General features: G+C 41.9%; 1 protein-coding gene across 2 annotated transcripts in view; it reads right to left on the bottom strand.

Annotated features, from left to right (window-relative positions):
- The window catches only part of PLXDC2 (plexin domain containing 2), a 286,502-nt gene extending 273,322 nt beyond the window's left edge, over positions 1-13,180 (bottom strand). For both annotated transcript variants that reach the window (XM_054992093.1, XM_054992094.1), the window contains exon 1: positions 12,671-13,180. In XM_054992093.1, the coding sequence (XP_054848068.1) occupies positions 12,671-12,782 (112 nt within the window). In that variant the 5' untranslated portion in view covers positions 12,783-13,180. The remainder of the gene's footprint in view (positions 1-12,670) is intronic.
- Between the last annotated feature and the right edge of the window lie 9,904 nt (positions 13,181-23,084).

The raw sequence follows: 23,084 nt of genomic DNA, 5'->3' as shown, positions 1-23,084 counted from the left end.
ACCCTCCCATCTCTTGCCTCTTGCTATAAAAAAGTACCCAGCTCCTTCATTCATTTGTTAAGCCCAGGTACTGACTTCTGCACAAAAGAACAAGATGTACAAGGACAGCAGGGGATCTTGAGCAGTTGCGTATAAAAGGAAATTTAAGTAGGTCTAGCTTGTCATGCACTGTGAAATTTCCTTCATGTGCTCAACTGTTTAAAGTACCCCTCTCTCCTTTGGCATCCCTTGGAATTTACCAGCATTTTATTGCTGGAATTTACCAGTAATAATACCAGTACTATTACTACCAGAGGCTGAAACAAAAGAGACTGAAAAGATAACAAAATATCAAAATCTAAGATCTGAAGTTCAGCATTTCTGGGAGAAGCATACAACAGTTATTCTGGTAATGATAGGAGCACTAGGTGTGATTTCAAAAAGACTAAATGTCTAGGTGGTATCAGCATACAGGGTAACAACTGAACAGCCACACTACTTAGAACATGCCACATAAGATGATACCTCACTGACTCCTAGATTATTGGATAAAATACAAGTCAGTGAAGGACAAAAGGATTCCAGCCGAAACATCTGGTGGACTGTGATAACACCACATAATAATAAACTTCATTGAATATGTACCATTACTTTATTTATTAATTTAGGAAATGTATATGCTGCCTCTTCCCAGTCCTGTCAAGTAAAAACAATACCATAACATCATAAATTATCAATATAAAAACAAAACAATCCATTAAAACAAGCCAGGGCATAAAAACAGCACAAAACAACCTACTTACCAGTCTGAAAAAGATTCATAACACAGTTGTCAGACTAGAAACAGACCATAAAACAGCTAAAAAGATAAAAACCCTTAGTAAAAATACTGAACAAAATCTTTATGAAACTTGCAGGGCTTTTAGAGGACAACCAGGTGTAGGTACCCTGAAAATTTCATGAAAATAGGTAAAAAAATGACACACACACACACCCCGGTTACAGGATAAACCCTAATTGAGGTTCTCATAAGAAACAATGGCTGAATTTAATTTGCTCTGCAATACCGAACTAGAGAATCAATTCAATATTCGGGGAACATTATTTTTTTCTCTAGTTCTGTATAAACTGTAAAATTTATAGAAACCAAATTTGCCAATTTTTCCCTGTGTACACCCCTACTTATAATGTATGCTGCACAGCATAGCATAGTGTTAAGTGGTAAGACTGCAAATCAGCACTAGACATGGGCACGAATGAAAAACCCCCCGAACAAGCTGTTTGTTGTTCATTGCCATCCACGAACAACGAACAGGAACTAACATGACCCTGTTCACAAACATGTTCGTTGTTCATGGCCCTTTAAAGATCCCTTTAAACTATCAGCTGGCAGGTGGCAGGGGGGATTCCCCCCTGCTGCCTGCCAGCTGATAGGTCAAAGGGCCGTTTTCCTGCCACGTGCAAGGATCAGGACCTTTTAAACACACCACAAACTGACCTTCCCAATGTCCAATACCCACCAAATTTGCAGGGGACATAGTCCTCACTGTCCTCCGAAGAACCCCCAAGTTTCAGAGAGACTGCTCCCCGGGAAAGGCATGATGCATGGGTCTCCCCCTTTGTTGTCATTTTCTCTTCACAGTCGCAAAAACAGGACTCTCTGCTGGAAGCTAATTTGAGGGGCTACAAACTGACCTTCCCAATGTCCAATACCCACCAAATTTGCAGGGGACATAGTCCTCACTGTCCTCTGAAGACCCCCCAATTTCAGAGAGATTGCACCCCGGGAAAGGCATGATCCATGGGTCCCCCCCTTTGCTGTCATTTTCTCTTCAGAGTGGCAAAAACGGGACTGCCTGTTGGAAGGCAGCTACTTTGAGGGGTTACAAACTGACCTTCTCAATGTCCCATACACACCAAATTTGCAGGGGACATAGTTCTCACTGTCCTCCAAAGACCTCACAAATTTCAGAGAGACTGCACCCCAGGAAAGGGTCCCCCCCATTGCTGTCATTTTCTCTTCACAGTAGCAAAAACGGGACTCTCTGCTGGAAGTACTTTGAAGGGTTAAAGCCAGAAGGAAAGCCAGAAGGAGTTCAGACAGAGTTCAGTCCCTGCCTCTGGTTGCAGGCAACAAATGAGGCTTGCAACAACCACTTGTTCATTTAGAATGGGGCCTCATGAAAGCTTGTTCACGAACAGATGAACGGGCTGTTTGTGGTTTTTCCCCGTAATGCTGTTCGTGCCCATGTCTAATCAGCACTCTGCTGGTTCAAATCCCACTACTGCCATGAGCTCAGTAAGGGGCCTTGGGTAAGCCATTCCTTTCAGTCTCAACTCCCCAGCTGTATTGTGGGGACAATAATTAAACTGACCTTGTTCACAGCTTAGTGGAACACTAATCTGTTTAGAAGAGCCACATAGAAGCACAGGCAACTTACATCCATCTTGACCTCAAATGTGGTGAACAGGTTCTAGACCACAATGCCCATGTTCCAAAGATGAATGGCAGACAAAGAGAACCATGTGAGATCCAAAACAGCAATGCTGACTTGGGTAAAATCTGGAAATTCTAAGTAGTAAATTACTTTAGCACTGAAATAAAACTGAAGTACATACAGATCTCTGAGAAATGACTAATACCCTTAGGAATGATACCAAATTTAATTTTAAATCCCTCCACGCTAGCTGAAATCAGAAATGCCAGTCTTTTTAAATGATGTGTAGTCACCATCTGAGGTATGGCAAAATTGCAAGTACCATGTGTCAACTTGTCCATTCAACTTACACATGACTGACAGGCTCATAATCAAAAGAAACAAATTGTAAAGCCTCATCCATACATTTTACAACAGATAAAAATTAAAGGTGAGAGTAGTGTACTACTGATCCGAGAAATCAACAGACCAAATCCTGTACTGAGTAACAATCAATTGTAACTAAGGCTATAATCAGTAATTAGCAGAGATTGCATGCAATGGAATACCTGGGAACAAGGAAACAGATGTTTGGGCATCTCTATAAGTGCATAGTACATGATTTCATTAGCATCCAAGCTAGGATGCTGCATGCTAAACAGAGCCAAGGTACATATTTAAATTAAAGTTACATATGCAGCTGAACTAGTAATGGAAAGCAAGAAGCGTAAGCATTATCAATATGTATGTCACTCAACCCTGCCATCAAATAAGCAATTCTCACAACAATGACAATACTTATGTCCTGCAACATAATTAACCGGATCAGAAACCACATCCATTTTCACTGGCAGTTGTCATTTACTGGAAACTGCAGCCCGAATTCCCAAGAACCAATATACCACTTCAGTGAACAAACAAATATTTCCAAGATTTAAAAAAAAGTTGCACGTATGCTAAAAAAATAATTTGTGGAACTGGGACTACTGTACTTTCTTAATACATACATAAAACACAAGCAGTAAGTTTATATCTGCTTAAATTCAAATATAGGTAGCAGTTATTAAAAATCACACATTTTATGAAAACAATATGTACACTAATCAAAAAGCAATATAAAATAAATATAGATGTTACATTCCAGGAATGGTATCTAGATTCACTCCCCTGAAGTCATTCTGAGAGTAACATTGTTCCTGGCACAACTACAAAATGTAAGTTAAAGTATAGGAAAAGACTGACAAGGTTCTGATCTAGGGAACAGGAAACTATTTTCAAACGGCAAGAAATCAGATGTTCCACTTGTTAATACTGCAAAGAATTCCAAAAGTGAGGCAATGCTCATGAAGCATAGCTGAATGCACAACCTACTCAAGCAAAATTCTTAGTCCTACATGGTACCAGCTCTGCTATGGATTTTAACCATTCACAGAGGAGACCGTCTATGTCATAAAACCCCTCTCTTACCCAAGTCTACCTGTCTAGAAAAGAAAGCGGTCTCTGAGAATACAGAAATTAGTCCCCATGTTCTGGGCTACTCACTGGGTCCACTGAAATATTTCTGTGGTTGGAAGGATTTCTCACCTCCACCTCCCCCTGCCACCCCAAATGGCCTCTGAAATGCTACTCATGGGGCTCTCCAGGAGCAGCATGGGGGGCATTTTGGAATGCAGCAGAAGAGAGAAAGCAAGGAAGTCACACTGGGAAGAAATCCTTCCATCCATGGAAATGTTCTGGTGTCTCCAGGCCCATGTTTAGAGTTTTGGAAGAAAGTTCCATCTTCAGTCTACAGATCTCTTTATACAACTGGCTTGGACAAACTCTGGTAAAAGGAGCAGCATTTCCACGATTTGTTAATATTTTCTTCCTTGCTCCTTTTAGAAGTTTCTAGCATCTAAGCATTCTTAAGGCCAAATAGTGATTGCAAGGAGTGAAGTATCCTTAGCTGTAACAGGAATATTGGTGGGTTATTAACACCTGTGTATTGTTTTCATAGCAAAATTATTCCGATCAATCTTAAAACAACTGTTATTGTAGTGCATGTAAATTACAACAGCATTCTGGCATATGCGTGTGATAGAAAACGTTTGTATAATTTTCTGGACAAAACACATTGCATAACCCAGAACATTCTTGAGTCTTTCTTTTCTGGAAACACTTCAGCATTTCCTAAGTCTTCATTTAAAATAACTGGGAAGTGTAATTCGCTGAGTGCCTTTCCAAACAAATATTCATTTCATTGAGTTTAATGTGTTCAATGTTTAGTCTGACTAATGCAGAACAGGTGTGAGGATATCTTTTGGTGACCCAACATCCTGGACCGACTTCCGTGCATTTCATTCCATGCAAAAGAAAGGACACAGCAACAACATCTGTGCATAATTTCTTAGGTGACTTTTAACATAAAATTTGAAAAGCTGAGAAGATATGCTCAAGTGCACAAAGGAAAACAGCCTGAGACTATACAGAAAAGAATCAGTCTCCCCAAACAATGGCTAAGGCAACAGTTCTGCCCTCTAGTGGACATGTGCTAGCAGAACAAAGCAGAACATGTGCTAGCAGTGTTCCAAAATCAGAGTATTGATATATTTCTTTACTGCTTTTGATAGGCAAGATACAGAGTTAAACCAACAAGGGGATGGACAAGTTTAATGCCAAAAGTATGGAGGGCATAAGCTTTGAACAAGAGTCAAAGAAGCTCATGGGCAGACTACATGTTACATGCTCACACATTAAGTGCCCCCCTTGCCTGTAAGAACAATGCTTTGGGAAAGGGATTCATAGTAGAAAAACAAATACTCATACGCTCTCAACCTAACTTACCTCACAGAATTGTTATAAGGATAAAATGGAGAAACCACTATGGGTCCCCATTATAGAAAAGGATGGGGCACAAATGAAATAAATAATAAATCGAGGTACTCTGTGTTTTTTCTTGACATGATCCCAGACATAAGATTATATTAACCTCTCAGGAAGCACAAAAAACATAAAAATTCAGCTGTCTGTCCCCCTTCCATCCTACAACCATGACCCCTTTCCCCCCGCTCTCTAGATTCTGATATTTTTACACTTAAGAACGTTTGTGAACATTTAATCACATCAAAGCAGCACACCCAATGGCTTGAGCATTCTCACAGCATTGAACTGAAGGCAGGGTTCTGGCAATTTAACCTTCAGGATTCTGTGGTGCCAATTGCTAGAGACTGGTATATGCAATCAGATTATATTTCTGCACCACCATCCAACTTCTGTTAGTCCCCCACTCCCCGCCCACAACAGACAATACTGTTATTTTTCATCAAAATCAATATGCTGGGTGCTTTGATACTGCATTGCTATCTCTATGATCATAGCAGGTACCCTACAGTGGCATCTATGATGATGTGAAGAGACAGGTCTCAAGGTTCATAATCATAATGTTATACTCCAGCCCTTGATTTTAATAGATGTATACACATTCTTAACTCTATACTGGATTGAGACCCTATAATACGTATCACACTCACAGAAACTGGCATCCAACATGGAACATCCTGTTGGGTCAAACCATTGGTGCATCTTGTCCAGGACTGTTTACCATGATCAGCAACATCTGTGCAAGACTTCAGGCAGAGATCCTTCCCAGCCCTACTACTTCTGAGACCCTTTTAACTGGAAGTTAAAGACGGAGCATGGGACCTTCTACATGAAAAAACCCCATGCTCCAGGACTGAGCTATGGTCCCTCCTCATTCATTCCTTTTTGAACACACAAACACACAAATAAGCACACATGCTGCAATTTTCAGATTATTCATTTTCCTTTACTTTGGGGTAATACCCTGGACTCTCTGTACAAGATGAACACCAATCTTAAAACTGTTGCCAGCGCACCTTTCTGCTGTTACAGGTGCTATGGAATCACAAAGTTATATTTTGCAATTTTATACTAGATGAACAATTAGGAAAAAAAATCAGAGAAGCAACAGCATTGCAATCCCATTCTACTACAACAAATAGGAGATTTGTTATTAACTTATGTAGGAGCAGGATTCCCCTTAGAGAACTGAAGCTAGCCCCTTAGTTGTTAGAGGCTTAAATATTGTTGTAGCCTTTTAAGGCCAGCAGTATGAAGAAATCAATCCACATTTTAATGAATAAATGTCAACTTTTTACCAAGATAGTATGTGCCACTTGCCAGTTGCAGACATTATTAAACGTAATTGAATTTATAAGCGCTAAATGACCACATCAGATGTAACATACAAGTATTACCTTACTTGCTGTCACTAGTCAGTTGTTATAATTCTTTCTTCCCTTGTACCATGGCTCATTCCGGAGAGAAAGCAAATACTTATCACCTGATGACAACCACCAGCCTCAATTTGTCACTTGGCAGAGACAGCAACATGATGGTGATGCGCAATGCAGGCCTTCAGGATATTCCTGTAGACATCATCTATCTTTCTATCTCTTACTTCTTTTATACCAACCTTCTTCCAAGGAGCCCAGGACAGCACGTACAGGGGACCCGTGTTAAGCCGGTCTACTCAGAATTAAGTTCCATTTAATTGAAGGAGGTGGATCCTATGAATTTCCAATAAATCTTCCAACAGAGAATGACTCCCTTCAACAAAGAAAGATGTTACTCCATCAGAAAAAAAGTAATTCTCCACAGGAAGAAGTCTTTCTCTCGAAGGAAAACTTAGGAGGCAAGAGTCAAAGGATCCAACCCAATTTTTTAATTAACTTACTTTATACCCTGCCTTGCTCCGCAATGGGGATCAAAAGAGGCTTATATCCTTTTCCACTCCTCTATTTTATTCTCACAACAAACCTGTAAGGTAGGTTAGGCTGGGATTAAGCGACTGGCTCAAAGTCACACAGCAAGCTTCCAAGGTAAAGTGGGGGCTTGAACCTGGGTCTTCCAGATACTAGTACAACACTGTAACCACAACATCACACAAGCAATCAATGGGGCTTACTCTTTGGAAAGTGTCCTTAAGACTACAGCTACAGTCCTATACTCCCCAATTTATTTCTTAGGTTGATGTCAGGATAGTTTAGGATAAGCGTGAGAGAGTGAAGTAAGACAGTGGCCCAAAGTGACCTTTGTGGCAGAGTGGAGATTGAAATCCAGGTCTCCTCACACAAATTGCTCCAACTTATCTATCAGAGCTCAGAAACCTAAAAAGCTAGCTTGTCATTCAATCATTCCTAAACTGTATTTCTTTCTATACCCTCAAGCCTTACAGACATGTCTGAGAAAGTCTTACCTTCTAGTGTGGTCTAGTAGAGCACCACAGTGATTTTTATCTCTACATGATCAGCCCCCTCACTCAGTAAGGCTTTTCTATGAACCAATGTGAATGTCATGTTGCTCCTTAACACACAGGGTACAGTCTGAGGTTAATTCATTAAAAGCTGTGGAAACTGACATCAGCAGAACTGTTTCCCATTAAGACTCCAATCAGTTTTCCATAAATGAGAAAGACAGCAGTTTCCATGACCATATCCACAAGCTAGTGCTGATTTAAACACGATGCTGGGTCACTAAAGGGAATTCGCTCATGTATTTGTCTTGTTTCATCTAGGTTGTCTTGCTTTTACATGCAACATTAATACACCAGAGACCTATAGACAGGTGAAGAGCAAAATTCAGGTCCAGTAACACCTTAAAGACCAAGTAGATTTCCAGGGTGTGAGTTTCCAAGACTCAAAGCTCCCTTCCTCAGACATTTTCTTGCATTTTCTCAGGTTTTTCTCACATTGCAGATGTTAATTTTACATACTTTGCACCCATGTTCTATCTCGTTAATTCCAACACGTATTATAGCCAGCTTCCTGACAATCTAATTTGCAATACCCCTCTCACCCTCTGCCTGAACTTTAAAAATCTGCCCTTTTCCACTCCATGTGTCTGACCAAGCGAGCTTTGACTATCAAAAGCTAGCACCCTGGAAATCTAGTTGGTCTCTACATTGCTTCTGGACCCAAATCTTGCTCTTCTACTACAGCCCAACATGGCTCCCACCTGAAACTGTAGACAGGAGGAGTGCTGTACTGACAACAGGCCAGTGGTGTATGAGTAGTGCCTGAGACTTCAGTTATTGGCATATACGGTCTTCCTGCTCGCCCACCATCATATATGAAACCAGGGCTGGGCCCATTGCCCCACCCCATGAAGCACTTAGAACACAATTTGATGCAATGTTGGCACCACTGGGGAGTTAGTGCAAAAGTTTCAGACTGAAGCGCCAGTCTCTTAATTTTCCAAATGAGACCTTTGATCACTCCCCAGCTGATTTTTCTTAACCACACACCTTTAAAAAGTCTATCAAACCTGCAAAAATAAATGAACCTGGCCTGCCTCAAGAAAGACCCATAGATGTTTTGTATGTTAGGTAACAGCTTCTGTTTCAAGACTAAAAATCCAAAGCAATCACAGAAAATTCCTCGTAACTGAGCCAGAGCGCAAGTCTCTGCATAGGGGTTCCTCTGCATAGGATTGCACTGTTAGCTACATTCCCTGTGGTTTTAGGCATTCTTGTGGCCAAGGCTCTGCTTTTCAGAGGAACTGAGCAGCTGCACTCCCCACTAGATGCTGGGAGCGCTCACGCTCAACCACTATCCTCAGAATCTCAGCAAGCTACAGGGACTAGGATGTATAAACAAATATGTTTTCTGCTAACTTCTCCATACGCTGCTCCATGGGCATGTAATCTGCTTTGACTCACAACAGAGAGAAAAATGGGAAATAACTATCTAAATAAATAAAATGGGTTCAAATTCCAAACAAAATGGGCACAGAGATGAGGAAATTCTTAAAGCCCTTAAACATAATAATATCAAAGTTGGACTGATTAATCAACCCCCCACTGTAAAAGACAGTACCTATTACCTGAATAATGTCTCAGACTCTTCTACCATCTAATAGAAAATTTCTAAGACTATTCTCCAGTTTCCCTAGGCAATTTATTTCATAGCTCTAATTTATTCAATACATTTAATTTCCCCAATTTTTATTAGGCACTCAGAGTAGCACCTGTGCCTTCCATCCATTCGCTGGCTCTTGAGCAAGTTGTCTTCTGATACATATTAGAACATGAAGAAGGTATGCTCCCAGGATGAGCAAATAAAGGGAAACTTGCTTGGAGCTGGATACTAAACAGCACTAAAGGGAGAATTAATTTCTACCTACCTTTAACTTCCCTTTTGGATTCACAATCAGGAGAAAGGCCAGATCCCCCACCCCACACCCTTGCTTAGGCTTACACTACATTAGCACAAAGCGTAGAAATAAATCATACATAACCAAATGAACACTGAAGACAAGGCAGGGTGTAACTCTGCTTAAGATTGCACTGCAAGACAAAAATTTTATTCCTATTTTGGGCTTCAGAGTATGAATCCTACACAAATTAGCATCCAGAGCCTGCCAGTAAGTAGTGACATTTCTGTAGATGATAACAGAACGATTCAGTACATAGCTGTAGATATTATCAGATAGCAGTATGTTGCGGTACTGTAGGATCCAATGCCATGGGCCATCAGAAGAACATGCACCTGCTCATCCTCCACAATGTCATCACCTGCTAACAATGTCCTGTCTGGTCTCTGCAATGAACAAATAGGCCAGTCTCTCTGCAAGAGAATCCATGGTCACAAATGTAACATTAATTCAGAAAATTACACAATTCGTCATCAAAGTAAAAACTTCACGTGTAAAGATGCTGAACTAGAATTTATCAGCAAATTTATTTAGGTATTAAAGAAGGCCAGGGATTTCCCTGTTTCTATTCCTGGATTTAAATGAGCACAGCATAGGTAGGAAGTCTATGTTACCACTACATATATCTTACAAATTGTGAATGGTTATGATTCTTACATACAGGTGAACTTCACACAGAAGTTGCACAGCCATTTATGCACCACTTATAGTTCATGGCCTTTTAACTCCACCATCTGCCCACTGATGATAATGCTTCATGCATCTGAGGAAGTGGGCTCGTGTACATAAAAAGTGATGCTACAATAAATCTGTTAGCCTTTAAGGAGACATAAGTATCTTTATTTTTGTTGCAACAGACCAACATGGAAGATACTGGGGAGGGTTTTTGCAACCATACCCTACTGTTATCTCACTGAATGTTCTAACTGTTATTCATTATTGTACTTTGCTCAGTAAATGTCCTAGCTGATGATTGTATCGTATTTTCAGTTGCACTGAGTAATCTGCCTTGGATCTCAGTGAGAAAGGCAGGCTATAATTATCTATCATCATCATTATTATTAGTTGCTATTAACCTGCAGAAGTCTTTCCACCCTCAAGCTTCAAGGCAGAACACCCCTTTTGATCCAGTCTGCTGGAGTCTTGTTCCCCCCCTCAGTGGCAGGAAATGAAATGGCCAGGAATAATATTACTATCTCTAAAAGGAATTTGAAACCTGGTGTCATTTCTTAAGAAAAAGACTTGCATATTGATTATGCTCAGTGAAATACTTGTTTGCATTTTAGTCAGCAACAGAAATTGTGGGGGGGGGGGACACCTGTACTTCTAGTAGCATATTTCCTTTTCACTTAAACAGAAAAAAAGAATAGCATCTAAACCAGATTTAAATAAAGAGAAGGGGGGAGCAGAATTCTCAACTTTATTATCTCCCCTCTCTGGCATGGTGGATGAGTGATAGCTTCTGCTTCCAGAGGGGAAGTGATGTGGAAAAGGGGGAAATATCATCGATGGTGTACACATTTTAAATTTCATATTCTGGACTCTGGGTGGGAATGGGGTTGCCAGCTCTTTTTTTTAAACCAAAGCTCCTGTACCTTTGTGTGAGAAGCAGAAATGCAACCTGTGAAGTGTTCCCAGATTGGAAGAAACTTGACCCGCTGGAACTTTTCCTTGCCTTACTGTTACTAAAGGTGTAAGAGCCTTGCCAGAATAGAAAATTCATAACCCTAAGTATAAGGGACAGAACCATACTGCGTGCTGTTGGCTGGTTAGATATGAGGATGCCACTGAAACAACAAGCAAAGGAAGGAAGCCACCTGAAGCTGGGGACCTCCTTCCACCACAAGTGCATTCTTCTCAATCAGTGCAGAAGTTCTTGCTTGCTTCCTCCGCTATATTTCCTGCTCTATAGGAGGCCAACAGCTTGCCTATTATTGTGTCACTGAGAGCTTTCAGCAGCAGGCAAACGTTCAACCAGTGTTTATTTTCTATCTCACTGCATCTTTGTGGCAAAGAAAGGTCTAGCCCCATCACTACTAAAAGGCATAGGAAACACTTGTAAAACCAGAAGTTGGGAATAACCTGAAGAATTTCTCACAATGGAAACCTTCACGAAATCAGAGTCACAGAAAAAGGACTCCCCATGAACAATCCATTCTAACTCCTCTTGCTTTAAGGGTATGATTTTCAACACACTAACCCACATACCATGCAACATTAAGTTTGGAATTAAACAAGAATATCCCAGAAACAAAGCAGGCAAAGTGAAGGCACCATAACAGAGTTATCCTCACCATTCAATTAAATGTTCAGAGATGTTTTAAGGACACCCACCATAACTTATTCCAACTGAATAAATATTAGCAAGCTTTAGCAATTACACTATTACCCAGAAAGTTTTCTTGGCCCTTTCAAAAAAATGAGATTTTTGCATCCAAAAATATGTTATTTAAATGAAATATGTATGGGGTAAGGAATGGGGGGGGGATCCAACATCCACTTCCTTTCCAAATGTAATCTCAAACACAACTGAATGGAAGATTTCCTCCCACCCTTGGAAACACAAAAATACAGAAGTGCCCCCCATGGCAGCCATTTTGTGGCCACGTAAATTACCCTTTCTTGAAATTCCAGAGTGTCTGCAGGCTCAGCAATTCTGGATTTCATCCAGCAATACTACCTTACAGGGCTTGGAAAGGGCACCATGAGGTCAGCTATTAATCAAGATTTAAATTTTAAAGTGAGAAGTCTCATGTTCCAACCCTTCTTAGAATTCCTCAACTGCACTGGAAGCGCTTCTCCAAAACTTTCAGTCACTATCTGAGAGCAAAGGGGGAAAGGAATTGTTCACACGCGCAGAGGGCTGAACCAGTGTCTGAGCTTTAAGTCGCCCCTTGCACGGACACAGCAACATCCAATTCAAAAGGCATATCGCTTAAATCTCTATAATCCAGATTTTCATTCGCTGTAGCGGGCAACATCTTCCCATTGAGGGAAGATGTAGAAAGAAGGCTTGACCCTCTAACCCCAGGCATCTCTCACCGGACTCCTTTGCGCCTTACCGTGAATTTGTTTCGGCTTCAAGGCTTCCACGAGCTGCCACCGGTCCGCGAAACACTGCAAAAGTAAAAGCACGCCGGCCGCCGCCAAATCGACACCCCGGAGTCTCGCCATAGCGCCTCCCGGGCTCCCCTCTCCGCTTCTCGCGCTTTGCCTCGGCGCGCTGCTTCGGGGCGCGGAAAACTCGCGCACCTCTTGCCTTCCCCTCAATCCTGGGTGGAGGGAAGTCACTTTTTATTCCGATCCGATTTCATTGAGAGAAAGGGAGAGGCGCCACTCCCGATGGTCTTCTTTCCCCCGCAGTCCGCGCAGCCAAGAAGACGATCTTAGTCCAACATCATAACAACTGGAACGGTGGCGCGTGTGAATGCGTTACGGAACGCCAAACTCTGTCAAAGTGCAAGGGGGCGAATGGGCAAAGGCCACGAGGGCAGGCTTCCCACCTTGTTTGCTTATCCTGAGCCGATTCCAAGGGCTGGGGGCTGCAAGGTTGATGCTAGGCTTTTATTTCAGGCGAAGTCGAACGCCCCCCCCCACACCCTGGCGTGTGCTCCCCCACCCCCACACACGCCTTCTCCTCCCCCCACCCCAAACAGCAGAGGAAACAGCGGGCCCCTTCGGTGCAATCCGGCGGAGAAATCCAACGGGCAGGTCTAAAGATCTCAGAGACAAAACAAGCTCTTTCTTCCTGTGCGAGGGATGGGATGGATTGGGGTGGGGGGCGGGCTCTTGGCCTTGCAGCCCACCCGCTCCCGGGTCTCCGGGCTGCGCGATTGCGAAAATCAGGTTGTCGCGGAATCTCAAAACTGCAACTGGGAACAAAGCGCCGGGGCCGGGGGAGCCGCACCTACACACTCAGCGCCGGGACTTGCTAGCCATCCCAAGCTGGTCTGTAGCGGCTACAGAAAGGAGAGGGCGAAGCTACGCGCTGGCATGGGAAACAGTTGGGCTGCTGAGGGTGGAAAACGGCGCGCTGCTGCTACTGCTGCTGCGGCTCCCGCCCAGCCTGTTCCTCTCACTTTGGCACCGGGCAGAGCCGCCACCGGCTTGGAAAGGGAGAAAGCAGCCGCCCCCTCCCTCTCCCACCTTCCCCGGCCGGAAGCGAGCTGCCCCGACGGCCGCACTTCCCTGGAGGCGAGCGCGCCGCCCTCCTCTGCTTCGCCGCCCTCCTCCTCGGAGCGGTGGCTGGCAGCGACTCTGCCTCGTCTTTCGCCGCCCCCGGCGAGATTGCGCTCAGGCGCCCCCCTCCCCGCGCGCTGGGAGGCAAAGGCGAGCGAGCAGGCGACGCGCGGCTCCGGCTGAGGCCGTGTGAGGGAGGACGGGAGCGCCGCGAGGCACCGGGCTGGCTCCCCAAAACAAACACACGCGGCGGAAGGAGGCACCAGCCCCAGTCATGCCGCGTGCAGCCGCCGCCGGGGGCGGGACGAGAAGCAGATTGAAAGCGGTTTGGGGGCAGAAGCGGACCCGAGGCGCTGCGAAGTCCCCAGAAAACCCCGGTCGCTGCAGAGTCCCTTTTCCGCAGACTGCTCTGTGGGTCGCACGGTTCTGGGGAGGCGTTAATACAGATTAGGCTGAGGGAGAAGGGGAGGTCAGAAAGTCAACTCTGGCCTCTAGGGGCCGGTTCACCAGGTCGTGCTGCTGAGGGGCAGGCTTCGGCTTTAGCTTGATTTGTGTTCGCCTCCCCCCCCCCCCCCGCCATGGCAAAAGAGTCGGTCTGAATGCCCGGGCATATTCCTTCTAGGCTGTAACAGACTGGCTTTTGCAAAGTGTTCGGTGCCTGTGGAAAATTACTCCGATTTGTCACCCGTGCTCAGTGAAATCCAGATTGAAGGGGGAAAGTAACCCAGCTGGAGCGGAGAGGTTATGCGGATGAGGGGATAACCATGCCCACCGGCACTCACGTTTATCTGTTCTACTGAGGAGCAGCAAATCCTGCTCAGAGTTTAAGACAGAGGAGGCAATGGACTGGGTTTTCAAAAACCCTTTAATTTCTTGCAGTAAATCTTTAATACTTTGCGGATTATGGATTGTCACCATGTTACAATAGTAAAGGCTGCTATGTAACCAGTAGCCCATAAGACAGAAAAATACTTCTCAGAGTTGTTGCTGGCTATGCTACCCACTCTTTATCTGCAGCCATGATCCTTCTGATAGCAATACAGCCTAAGGCTTTCCCATGAATTCACGGTAGAGGTGGGATATGAACTGGAGATCCAATTCTCTTACACCTCACCAGCTCCTATGGTACTCTTTCCACCACTAAACTGCCAGTACTTGATAGTTACCACCGTTACTTTTAGTGGGGTCAAATACTGAAGTGATATTTAAAATTGAAAACTAAGATTCAGTTATAATGTCATCCTTTTGTTTGTTTGTTTTCCCATGAAACCACAGGGTGGTGCCATCAAAACATAAACACAGATGACTTTAAAAGATTCCTAGAGAGTAAGTCCCATCGATGTCTACTGACCATAGTGACTAATAGTATAATTATACCTATATACTGCTCTTCTAGACAAATTAGTGCCCCACTCAGAGCAGTGAACAAAGTCAGTGTTGTTGTTATTGATGCAAGACAGCTGGAGTGCTCTGGCTGAGATGAGCGCTTACCCAAGGCCATCTACTGAGCTTGTGGCAGCAGTGGAATTCGAACCAGCAAACTACTGATTTATAGCTCTGCTTCTTAACCACTATGCTACAGCAGCCCTTTGACTAAAAAAGAACCTTCACAGTTACTTCATAGTTAGAGGCAGACAGTGCTAGGAGGCAGTATCTGGGGGAAGGCCTAGACCTGTATGCTTTTTTTTTTTTTTTTGCATACAGCAGATGGCTAACTGCTGTGAGAAACAGGATGCTGAATTAGATGGACCACTGATCTGATTCAGAGGAGTTCTTCTTGGGTGGTACCTGAAGACCTACTTCAATCCAAGTTACACCCATGTGCTAGACTAGGGCTCCCCAACCTTGTTCATCCTATGGGCACTTTCAGAATTTGGAGAAAAGGTAGTCGGCACCAGCACAGAAAGAAAACCATCATTGGCATTGCAATCAAAAATAGCTTGTGCACTATGTTGAGCTGTAGTGTGTATGATGCAGTGTTCTCCATATGATGAACATTGGTTCCTTCTTTTCACAACCGAGCACATTTTGTAACAAACGTAGGATATTTTAGGAGGTGAGAATGAACAGGGAGACATATGCTTTATGGTTCATCCACAATTCATGTTAACAGTTATGGAAAAGAAATGCAAATTTAACAACAAGCAAAAGGAGTACATTCATTCATTTATTCATGCATCCATGTTGTGGGAGGCCACTACAGAAATGGATAGATAACCCAGGAGAATTGTGCACAGTGTCCGCTCTGTGCTAGTAGCTGAACCTCTCTGATTTGTTTTAGTCTTGGTCTCTTAAACACTTCTGAGGATCTCCCTTCTTCCAAGGACTGTCATCTTAGCAGACTTTGGTGGAAACAAATCAGCCTGCAAGCTTCAAATTATCTCATTGCTCACGTGTAAAAGACTTGTGTCCACCCATATTTGCTGACACCATCTTTTAACATCTGGGGTGCTGACTCTGCCTTTCCTAGTCTTTTTAGTTTGCAGTTTATGCATACTGACTCATGTTCCTACATCTTGTTCTTCTCAGACTTCTCTGGAGCTGTCTATTGTTATCTCTACTTCTTCAAACTTTCTGCATCCTTTCACAATCACTCCTCCTGATGTTCACCCTTCTGCTCAGACAAAGGGTTATAAAGGTTAAAAAGCTTATAAAGGTTAAAAGTTCATTTATGGTACTTTTAGATTATATTATGTATTAATCACACTTTTGCATGTGTTGGATCCTACCCTGAAGGATTTTCTACATGAAGCCTATTTCAGCATTTGTATCTCAGCAAATCCACACATGATGCAGTTCTGTGGTGACTTGGAGGCCTTTTTTCACCCCCTGTGTTTGAAGGAGTACTTTAATAAAATCACAGAACAGAACATGGATAGACAGGTACTCCTAATCACAACATAACAATTCACAATATACTGCTGAGCAACTACCATCTCTCCAATCCATCCCACACATATGGACCCCACCTGATGGTTGCAATGCCACACTAGATCTCTACACAATGCTTTCGCCACTGAGCCCAAACTGACATAATCAAAAAAATTTATCTCTTACAAGACAACTGAAAAGAATGCAATAAAAAGCCTCAGAAACAATCCAGACATCATAATTAAAGTAATCTGACTACATTCAGATAGCTGAAAGACAACTCTCCAATACTACTGTCTACAAATGACTGTCCTCAGATCCCACTCGGGAATATAAAAAAACCTAAAAAGGATTAGAATTCCCCATGCCCATACAAGAGCAAAACTATGCGGACACACCACAGTGTGTCCACTTCGACCAGGCACTTGCAGTCTTCTGCCCAAAATACACAAGCCCGGCAACTCAGAATGTCCCATTGTCTCTGGCATAGGCACCATGACTGTAGGGGTGTCTGGATACATGGTCTCTATTCTCAGACCTTACGGCATCAATGACCCTCACAGACTTTCTAAGACAAATACAATCTATTGACAATCTTCCAAATAACACTATTTTGGCCACCATGGAATCTCAAAGTCCATGGTGGCATGAAGTGAGCCTTTCGCTTCAAGTTAATTAGCTGAAGTTGATTGTAAGACAAAGTCAATAAAGTCCCTGAAAGTTCCAAAGGAACTTTGGCTTTGCATTGATGTTCAGCACTGCATATTTATATTTATTTTATTAGGAAATCTTTTTGTTTACTGTATGTAATAGTCTCTCCCACATTTGCTTTTGCTGCTTTTCCAGAACATCCCCAAACCCATGCTCAAGATGTGCCTTTAATCCTTAAGGAATCTTTAATTGGAGATAGGTGGCCTATAAATGTTTAAATTAACATTTTGAATTAGTCATCCAAGAATTCACACGTCATTACTGTATGTAGTAAACAAGGGCCAGGCATTTATCCTCTCTGTTGGTTAATAATATCTAGATTTCCAAGGTTTCAGGGCTTATTCCTAAATTGTAGCCACATGGTGGAAGCCTTTAAAAACACATCTGTGCATGGGCCAGCTTTTCTACAAGGCAGCTATAGCAATGTGTGAACACCCACTCATCACATGGATAGTTGTGATTGCTAGAAAAGTTGTCGTCTCTGCAATTCACATGTCAAGAGGAGCCAAGGATGGGATAGGTGTCCTCTACAACCATCTTTTGATGCTTCTGTCACATAGAGTGCACAACATATATCTGCAGTAAAGTAAAAATTGACCCTCCGTTCACTGCTGCAAACCTATACTATTCACTGGTGCTTTCAAGAATATTATCCTTGGTAATGAACAAACTCATTCACCTTTCAAATTGTAATTATATAAATAGGGCTACAGAGTTTAAAACTTAACCGCTAAATGCAGCCAGTCATACATCAGCCCAGAAGTATAAGCAGCAAAAACGATTTTAATCTAAAAATTTTTTAATGCATCACTGCTCATAATTAATTGCTCTCACCCTTTCATGCACTGATATTCTGATGCCCTGAAGGAGAATGCCTTGTATCTTAAATGCCCTTTAGTAGATTTCTTTGGTTGTTTACTGTGAAATTTGAGGTGGATTTTTTTATGGACTTTGATTTTTATCTAAAGGGTCACTGTGTGCACTTCAATGAGTTTAAAATGAAAACAATTAAAAAAAACAAATAGCATTTAATGGCTTGTTTTTTATGATTTAATGGTACTGTTTTTACCTGTAACCCACCTCAAGCAGGAGTCTAGATTGGCAGAATATAAATTCACCAAATAAATAAATAGTACAACTCAAACTCACCCCTAGTATTTTGATTTCTGAAGGTCATATAGAGTCCAATGTCCATACAAAAATATGTAGCCCGGTAGTAGGGCAAATATTTCTGGAAGTTAAAAAAAATCGAAGGTACTAAAACTGACCACTAAAATCTACTGTGAACTGGAAGTTTTCTCAGGTCTTTGGGAAGTGACTGGTGCTTTGCTAAGAATCCAAGCAGAAGGACTTACTCAAATAATCTTCATGCATTCCTCTTCTGTGTTTCTCCTCACTCCTTCCTACTTTACTGACTCCAATATCTGAAGCAGTTATTATTACATAAAATTATATCCTTCATCTCAGGGCTTTTTTTCAGGGGGAATGCAGGGGAATAGAGTTCTGGAACCTCTTGAAAATGGTCACATGGCTGGTGGCCCCACCCCCTGATCTCCAGACAGAGGGGAGTTTAGATTCAACTCCCCTCTGTCTGGAGATCAGCGGGTGGGGCCACCAGCCATGTGACCATTTTCTCTGAGGGCAACCCTCTGAGTTCCGCCACCTCTTTTCCCAGGAAAAAAGCCCTGCTTCATCTCAATGTAAGTTGCCAAGGTGGCTCAGAGTAACATAAAAACAAAATCCAAGACATAAAATCAGTTGCAAGACAGCTTATAGCACAGAACTTTAGAATGCCTTTGCAAAAGCTGGCAGCTGTATAACAAAAAGCCCACTCGCTAGTCCTAGATAAACAAGAAGGGATTTCCTGTCCCCTAAAAGTAGGGAATCCAAGAGGCAGGCATGCAGCTGCAGAGAAAACATTCAAAAGGTATTACACCGTCACCTAAAAAGTCTTAATATGGCTACCCCCCTACGCACCCAGTAGTGAGGACACTCAAAACAAGACCTTGTTTATCTTAGTTCTTGGGCAGGGTCATACAGAAACAGGTGATCCGTCTGATACGTTGGTCTCAGACCATGTTGGATTTTAGAGGTCTTGACCGGCACTGGATTGCTCCTGGAAGCAAATAGGTAACTACTGAAAGACTTGTTAAAATGAGTTAAAACAGGTTTTGCACAAAGCATCTTGGTCTCATTTATTCTACTTTCCCTTTCAAATGTTATATAGCTATGAAAACAGTCGCTATATATCATGTCGTTCTTTATTTGAACATGCATGTTCACTGGTGCCACATTCAACAAAACAGCATGGAGTGATACTTTCCAGATCTGAAATCAGGACATAATTGGTTTGATGTGTTTGAAGAACACCTGCTGGGGTAAATTATCTGTCTCCTTTACACTGTGAATGAGAAGGGGTAAAGACAGAAAAGCTGTTATGGACCCTGTGCAAGATTAGGGTTATTTGGTATATTAAATCAGTCTCATTGTGAGTTTGAGAGCAAATTGAAGTGAACTCAGTGTTAATTATAGCTGTTAATAGGGCAGTTCTAAGCAAGAATTAAACTCTTCTAGGTCTTTAAGTCAGTAGGCTTAAAAAGGTTTAACTCCAGAACATTCCTAAGGAGTTTTTATTCTATTTAAACATTAAGACTGTATTGCTTCCAGTATGAAAACGTTCCTCAAATATAGATTCAGAGGTCCAAGTTCAAATTCTTTCTTATCTGCAGACTTGCGGAATGACCTTGGCCAAGCCACTGTCTGTCAACTCCAGTTCCTCATCTTCAAAACAAACTTCCAGTCACAAAGATGATGTAATGGTAGAAAAACAAAGATCAGATAAATAAACCACTGAGCAAATAACTGTAGTTGTCAGTCATTCAGATGAATTTAGAATAAAAACTTCTGTCAGAGCCTGTCGTTAAAGAATGTCCTTGGTTCTCTTTACATTTTCTCACAATGATCAACTAATATAACATCCCATCTCTATTTAAACATTTGTCCTTGGGACTAATTTCTACCAGATGAGAATTTGGCCCCAGTTTCTTATCTCTTTTCCTTCCTTCAGCAGCTAACATCAATCATTAGGGAGGAAGGGAGAAATACTTGCCTCTGGTCCTTCATCAACACTGCCTCACTTACAGCAGTGACTCAGTATGTGTCCAGTAGATTTTCTTATGTAATTTTGCTCTTTGATATCTTCGCGCACTGTGGCCATTTTTTACTAAACTGAGTTATACTTTTATTCCACCTTTATTTCTTCCCTTCGTAATAAATTGTCATAGATCTTTCAACATAATGAATGGATGCTTTTCTTGACATTTTTTAAAAAGAATCTGTAGCCAAGTGAATTACTCCCCCTGAAAGCAGAAAATTCTGGAAATAATTCTCAGAGACCATCAAGGAAGGTAGCTGATCATCTCACAGGTGGGAACTAGGAATGGTTTGTCATGTGATGTAGAATTCCTTCAGGCAGTATAATCTGAGGAGGTCGCTTCTGATGTTTAATAGTTGCTTTAAAAGATATCTTAAAATGATATAAACTGAAATAAGTGATAGGTAACAGTAAATAAATAAATAAATGGTGATGAGTATAGAGTAACTCGTGTCTCTTTCTACACACTTTTGCAATAGAGCTTAGACTATACAAAGTGGCTCTGATTTTTCTCCCTCCAGGTCAGATGCTAAAAATGAGCTTCTATGTTTCATCACTGCACTGACCCCAGCCAAGGTTCAGAGGATTGAAACATCATGCAATACCCTACAATAGCCCTACCGTGCTCCTTTTCCAGGGTACCCCAAAAGACAAACTTCCAGTCACAAAGATGATGTAATGGTGAATTCTCAGTTTCACATTTCTCCTTTTCCAGATTGAAGAGGACGACTAAGGTGCTTTGCCTGAAGACTCTGCCAATAATCACTACCAGTCTGACCTAAAACGAAACCTGAATGTATATGAGACTTAATTCCCAAAGATTTCACTGTAATTCCCTGAGGCGTACCCCTCCTGCTCCTTTGACCTGCTCTTCAATGCTTTCTTTGGGTGCTGCAAAAGCTGACAGCCTCTATAGGTAACTTAGGGCTTTGTGAATATCCACCACTTAGGCTCACATCCTGGTTGACAGTCACAAACAGGGAGCTAGTTTTCTGAGGGAGAGTTTGTTCATTGACATGTTCAAGGGTGTTCAGCAGGATGCTTCAGCTATTCCTTCCTAAAAGCACAGTACAGCCCAGCACAATCAGCTTTTCACATATGCTCGTTCTCACACAGCCCACACAGGATTTCTGCTTCCCCTGCATCCTTGCTGCGCTGCTGCTCTGCTCAGCAGGCAGTTGTTTAAGTAGCTAGTTAAATTAGTCACAAATCATACAAATTAGTCATAAATAAATGCGGTGTTTAACAAAACCCTACGGTTTGGTGTTTGTCTAAGTCATCCTCAGCAATGTTAATAGCTGCTGATTCATTTGGATCAACAGAATTTTGTGCCTGCCTAGTTTTTCAGTAACCTGATATAGACCTCTTTGGCAGGTATTCAAGTCATTCCATGCTGAACCAAACAGACCCTGCAGTCAGCTCACATCTGGTCAATATAATTAAACACATTAAGTTTGATTGTTGAAAATGTTCACCATGAAATTCAGAGCATCCCTATAGTTAACTGCATTCCAGAAAACATAGAAAAACATAGTATTATTCCAACTGATGGAGTGGGGGCAGGGTTACTTATTGCTACAACTATGTATGCCAGCTTATTATAAGACATGCCATATAACAGAAATCAACTAAATAGCAGGCTAGCAAATGACATTCAGATTCCTGGACTGCACTAGTTACATCATGGTGGCACTTAGGCATTTGTATCTTGTGGAAGCCAATATCTTTCAAACTGTTCATTCCTAGAAGAGTTCAGTTTTGGAAGTTCAGATATAGAGTAATGTGAATGCTGACGATGGGATAGTTTTGGACTTGATGATCCCAACAAAAAGAGCAGATGCAGGAAGCAATCGTGGTATTCTAGGAAGGACCATGCCAAGTTCAGTAATATGAGCCAGCATGCCTCCTCATTCTGCAGTTTCAATGAAATTAAATGGATCTTAACATGAACCCCTTTGATATTTGTATGTATAAATTTATAATATTTATCTAAAGTTACTTTTCTAAAAACAGAGTGTGTAGAATACTGCCCATCATAAGAAACTAAATCCCTTAAGGACTGGATGGTATATTGCAATGTCTGCTGTCTATGGATTGAACCCCTTAGAATAATGGAAATTTGCTGATTGGACATGGAGCAGAAACTTAGCTTTCAAAGCCAAACAGACTTTTTACCTGACATCCTTTCTACTTTAATACATCTGATTTATTTCCACAACCTAAAAGGCAATCCGAAGGAATCTGGCAATGCACCACAGACACGTCCAGATGTATAGCTCTAAAAGAGCTAAAAATGTTAACCAGACAATAGTTTGGATTTGGGGTAAATGATAAACTTGGTTTACTCTGACTTTAATTTCATGTTGGTAAATACATGATGTGCAAAATTTAGTATCTATGTATAGGTGCCTTTGTCTATCAAAACCAGGAAACTAACAATATTATAAACATTTATCAGCTCTCTAACAAGACACTTTATTTTAGGTAATTGTGCTATTGCCTGCTTTATATTTTAGCAAAGTGAAGTACATATAAATTATAGCATCAAAATTTTACCATCA

The sequence above is a fragment of the Eublepharis macularius genome, chromosome 11 (assembly GCF_028583425.1).
Source record: "Eublepharis macularius isolate TG4126 chromosome 11, MPM_Emac_v1.0, whole genome shotgun sequence".
NCBI lineage: Eukaryota > Metazoa > Chordata > Lepidosauria > Squamata > Eublepharidae > Eublepharis > Eublepharis macularius.
Note: the sequence above shows the minus strand (reverse complement) of the source record. Positions and strands in the feature narration are given on the sequence as shown.